Source organism: Ipomoea triloba, chromosome 10 (genome assembly GCF_003576645.1).
Source record: "Ipomoea triloba cultivar NCNSP0323 chromosome 10, ASM357664v1".
NCBI classification, from domain to species: domain Eukaryota; kingdom Viridiplantae; phylum Streptophyta; class Magnoliopsida; order Solanales; family Convolvulaceae; genus Ipomoea; species Ipomoea triloba.
Window position 1 is genome coordinate 22992588 of NC_044925.1, and position 4981 is coordinate 22997568.

A 4981-nucleotide genomic window follows, 5' to 3' on the forward strand; every position below is an offset into this window, starting at 1 on the left:
AATAATAAAATGTTACAAAAAAAAACTAATTAATCAAACACTCATATTGGGTTCAAATGAAAATGTAACACTCATGTAAAAATGAGGATCAATCACAGTTGATTATTAGAGTTCATTAATAATTAAAAGAAAAAGAAAAATAAGGGTGAGATTTAGACATTTCAGCTGCTCTTGTAGCATCTATCCAGGTGAAAGCCTTTCCAGATGAATGACTAGCCTCTAGAAGAAACACATACAACAACTTCATTCTTGTGTATTTCCTCCTGAATATATATCATAGTACGAACAACTATTGGATCCCAAGTTCCATCCTGAACAACGATTGACAATGTGTAAAAAGACTCTCTGTGATTTTTTATTTTTGCTTTTAGGTCTCTATGTAAAAATGACTGTGTTTCATTGTTTTTCTTATCATCACCATATTTGTCAAAGTTAGATTCTTTGACATCCAATCGGATGGATATCTTGGATGGGGTTGGGCCATTCAACAATCATAGAACTTTTAGTATAGATTTATTTTTAGTATACAAAAAATTGTATATATAGTACATTAAAAATAAAACATTCAATATATTAATGTGTATCATAGTTTACAATATAATTTTCATGTACAACTTTATTTTTTTTTTATATTTGCGTTATAATCAGCGTCACTACACGTTTTGATGACAGGACGCAGAACTCGTGCCTTCAAGCAACTGTTCAACAATTTTTTATTTTTTATTTTTAAAAAAACATAAAGAAAAGTCAAGGTGTCCACCCTAACACGACATTCATTGGGCAGTGTTAGTGCGCGCAACGCACATTAATGGTGAGTTTTATTTATTATTTTTTAAATTAAAATCTTCAGAAAATGCAAATCTGCAGGCACCAAACACAGGTTTTTAGTTTCTTTTCTCCCTCGTATATTCTTTCACCTTTCCATCACAAAATATCTTACCAAAAAAAAAAAAGAAAAGAAAAAAAAACTCAATTTTTATAATCAATGGGTATACTCTTAGTCCAAAAGATTTCAAAAATAATTATAAACTATCCTTTTTCCTTTACAAATTAACTATTATATAATTTTTTAATATATAATTAATAAAAACAGAATATGAACACACAATTATCACGGGTGCGCTATTTTCATAGGATCTCCAACACAACAAGTACCTTGCTGACCTAAATTTCGTAAAGTTGGTTATCTTTTTCGCTGTTAGCACTACTATCACTTTCATCAGCTACTTAAGTTTTGGTGATCATCACCTACCAAATCATGAATCCCATTTATTTTTTTTGGTTTTTTTCAATTGTCTTCTTATCCCCTTGGGTCCCAACCCCAACAAAATGGTATCTTTGCACTTTTAGCATGTGTTCTTCAACAAACATACATATATATATTTCATCCATCACCTAAAATCATACAAAATAATGCATACAATCTAGTCGACATGCATGTTACATAGGACGATTGTATTCATAGGAATCATATGTGTGTATATATATATATACTTTAATAATAATAATAATGATAGAATTCAGAGACATCATTATGATGATAAGATTGCCTCCTAATTAAACAAAGATTTTCAATTTATTTGTAAAGTATGATTCCTATGATACTCGTAATCATATGTTATTTGACTACTAAAGCTACGTATTTTTTTTTTGTTTTTATTATTATTATTCATTGTTTTGGTAATAATAATAATACTAGGATATTTTTTTGAACGTCTTACGTAGCTAGTATAGCTATACCGACAAGTGGGACAAGGGATCGGACGGTGATGATGAGGAGTTGGTGTAGCTCCAGAATTCAACCTCGTTGCCGGCGTTGACCTGAGAGTTGTGGTGATGATTATTTGGTCTACCAAACGGACGGTGGTGATCGACGATGGGGAAATACAGGCCGTCGCTGAGATCTTCGGCCACGTAGCTTTTGGAGGTTTCGATCTGGCCGTTGAGCTGAGAGGCGACGAGGCGGTCCAGAGCAACCCAGTCGGCTGGACCGGGTCCGGTTTTCATATCGTCGACCGGTTCAGTGTTGTTGCAGGACGGTTCGGGTTCGGCCAGCATGTCTTCGAAGGAGGCGTGGGTGGGAGAAGAGAGGATTTCCATGGCGGATTGGGTTTCCAGGGGGGGAAGGTGGAGGAATCGGGCGGCCTGGATTGCATGGGAGAATTGCATGGGGGTATCGTCGCCGTTGATTATAAGATTGCCGTTTTTGGCTCCGTTTTGTTGCTTGGATGACGAAGATGACCTTCCCATGTAAGTAAGGATTTGATCCAGAACGCCGTCGTTTCCAGGATGGGTTTGAACAACGGTATGGGGACTCTCAAGAGCCTTGTGATAGTTTTTCTTCTTGAAAACCCGGCAGACCACCCAACCCTCTTCCGGTGCACTGTTCAATTCTCCGACCAAACTTGTGCCCTGCTGGATGGGTTACGTTACAAACATCATATCATTACCCACAACATATATTTTACTATGTTAGTAACAAAAATATAAAGATTCTGTCACATAATTTACAATATCGTCAATTAAATGTTGTATGCTTTATAAAATTATATCTTGTATTCTGTAACTTGTACTCTGTCTATGTATCTCTGACAAAGTTACAAGATACAATTGTGCAGAAAACATAACAATTTAACTCACAAAGTTGCTATACTATTGTGTACCTATATACTTATTTAAATTTTACATTAACGTTAATCTAAATAAAATACTTAGAAAATTTATTGTTAAAAAAAAAAGCTTATTGTGTGCTCTAAACCCATTTAAAAGATAAAATGAATATGAGCATTTTAATCATATTAAGTAATTTGCAATTGAAAAAAAAGGATTTTTTTAAAATTCTAAAATTATCTCTCTATTTATTTTTTTGACATTGTACTAGTACTAGAGGAAAAGACATCAAGATAGTTTCCAACAATATATAGTGGAAAGATTGCATTGCGGATTGATACTGAATTACTGATATCTCTTGTATCATGTATAAATTAAAAAATATTGAAAAAAATTACAATACTTAATACAAACTCAAAGTCTTGATGATCATTTACTTTGAAATAATATTACATATAAAAATATCATTTTTTTTTTGAAAACAAAAATATCATTTTTTTATATACAAATACGCATATGTACGGACACGCACAGTTTATCCATCAGTCCTGTTCCTTGATTGTTAACACCAAAAGAAATCTTTGTAAAAGTATGTCTTCTGAACACAAACTAGCTATGTCACAAAATGTTATATTACTTGTATATTTAGAGTATATATACTTTTTAAATACAAATTTTACCTCATATATTATAAAATCATTGATAACTGAATGTTCCTAATAAACTTCTTTTTTTTTTCTCATAAGATTGATGTCATTATATAATTACAACATAATTAACAGCTTAAAATTACATTATTTGATAAAATATATGACTAGTTGGTTACCATCTGATTTAGAAATAATAATAAATAAAATAGTGTGTATTATTTATCCGACATAAATTCATAAATGAAAAGACATAAAGAAGGAAGGGGTAGCTTACGGTGGGTTCAGGGGAATTGTCGTCCAACCTGTACTCATGCATGATCCAATCAGATTTTTGTCCGTGAGGGGCTCGACCTTTGTAGAATACTAAGGTTTTTCTCATACCGATTCTCTTGCAGTTGCTGTATATCACCTTATCCCGCCCGGTGGCCTTCCAGAATCCGGCCGCCGTCGCCCGGTTTGTCCGGGTTCCTGTCGGATACTTCTTGTCCTTGTGGCTGAAAAAGTACCAGTCGTTCTGCGGCCCCGATCCTATCTTACACTTCTCTGAAACACACATTGCAACACTAATATAATCAATTCTATTGTACTAGAAAAACAGGCAACCCAAAGGCTGGTTTAATTCGTTATAATTCTTTGTCAGTTAAGGTTACAAGACCAGGTTTATCCTAGAATACCCTTGATTACTGCAGATTGCAGGTAAAAAAAAAAAAAGAGTAAAATTGGATTGGATGGGGAATTGAAGAAAGATTTGATTACTTGCCTTGAATATCCCAGGGCTCAAGCTTGTTGAGATCGACGTCGCGAATGACGTCGAGGTCAATCTTCTCGGAGGTGACCTTCTTCCTGAGGTAGTAGTGGAGGAGCTCTTCCTCCGTGGGGTGGAACCGGAATCCGGGAGGAACCTGGGACTGACCATTCACAGAAAGATTCATGTCTAACTTTCGATCGAGAACGAGGATATTAAACCTAGTACTGCTCTGCTGTTACAACGATTCCTTTTCTTGTTTGTTTTTTTTTTTTTAATGTGAAATGAAGAAGATTGGGTAGCTCAAATAGGTAGGGGAGAAAGGTGAGAGAGACATTAATGGCCGGAATGAGGAAATGAAATGAAGAAAGGTGGGAGTGGTGAGGTGTGTCATAAAAGGGAGAGGAGACATGATGATACATATATATAAATATATAAATATATATATACACATACGCACATATATATGGGGTAGGGGGGGTTGGGTGCAAATTATGCATGAAAAGGTTTTCGTATCATTATCATGTCCAATACTGTACTTTACAGTTAAAACTGGGGTCTTTTGCTTACTAGGCCATACCTAGCTAGCTTCAACAGATCAACCACCACCACCCCATGATTTTCACAATTAATTATGAAATAAGAATTAAAAATAAAGCTGTGTATATATTTTATTATTACTATACGTGTTAATGTCACAATATTTATGAGACTAAAAATAAAATTATCTTATAATTGCATATGCAACTTTATTTCGATCAAAGTAAATATATTTTTCCTGATTCAATCCTAATTTGCTTTACTAGTGGGATCGGCGATTATAAAGTTTAAACCTAGTTTAGTATACTTAGAATTTTTCTTTTAAAAAAGTTTAATTTCAAAATTATAGTGGTATGAATTTAAGCAAGAACTTTGAATATTATTATTATTATTATTATTATAAAAGTTTAAATTTTTTATTTTGTTATTATATCCA

At 33.5% G+C, this 4981-nt stretch overlaps 1 protein-coding gene across 2 annotated transcripts; it reads right to left on the reverse strand.

The window, feature by feature from the left end:
• Positions 1 to 1535: 1535 nt before the first annotated feature.
• On the reverse strand, positions 1536 to 4380 carry LOC116032730 (NAC domain-containing protein 43-like). Of its 2 annotated transcripts, none has more exons than XM_031275432.1 (3): positions 4021 to 4380; positions 3535 to 3803; positions 1536 to 2412 (listed from the first exon to the last, which is right to left on the reverse strand). In XM_031275432.1, exons 1-3 carry the CDS (start codon positions 4190 to 4192, stop codon positions 1735 to 1737), a joined length of 1119 nt encoding a protein of 372 aa, XP_031131292.1. In that variant the 5' UTR covers positions 4193 to 4380; the 3' UTR covers positions 1536 to 1734. The 2 variants fall into 2 exon arrangements, with proteins under 2 accessions (XP_031131292.1, XP_031131293.1); XM_031275433.1 differs by having other exon boundaries at positions 1536 to 2415.
• Between the last annotated feature and the right edge of the window lie 601 nt (positions 4381 to 4981).

Bases quoted from the DNA above. Each gene is read 5' to 3' on its own strand.
- LOC116032730 (XM_031275433.1), bottom strand. From the start codon at position 4,192: ATGAATCTTTCTGTGAATGGTCAGTCCCAGGTTCCTCCCGGATTCCGG. The intron at 3,804-4,020 runs GCAAGTAATCAA...TGTGTGTTTCAG, and splicing joins TGAGCCCTGGGATATTCAAG to AGAAGTGTAAGATAGGATCG. The intron at 2,416-3,534 runs GTAAGCTACCCC...TAACCCATCCAG, and splicing joins ACAATTCCCCTGAACCCACC to CAGGGCACAAGTTTGGTCGG.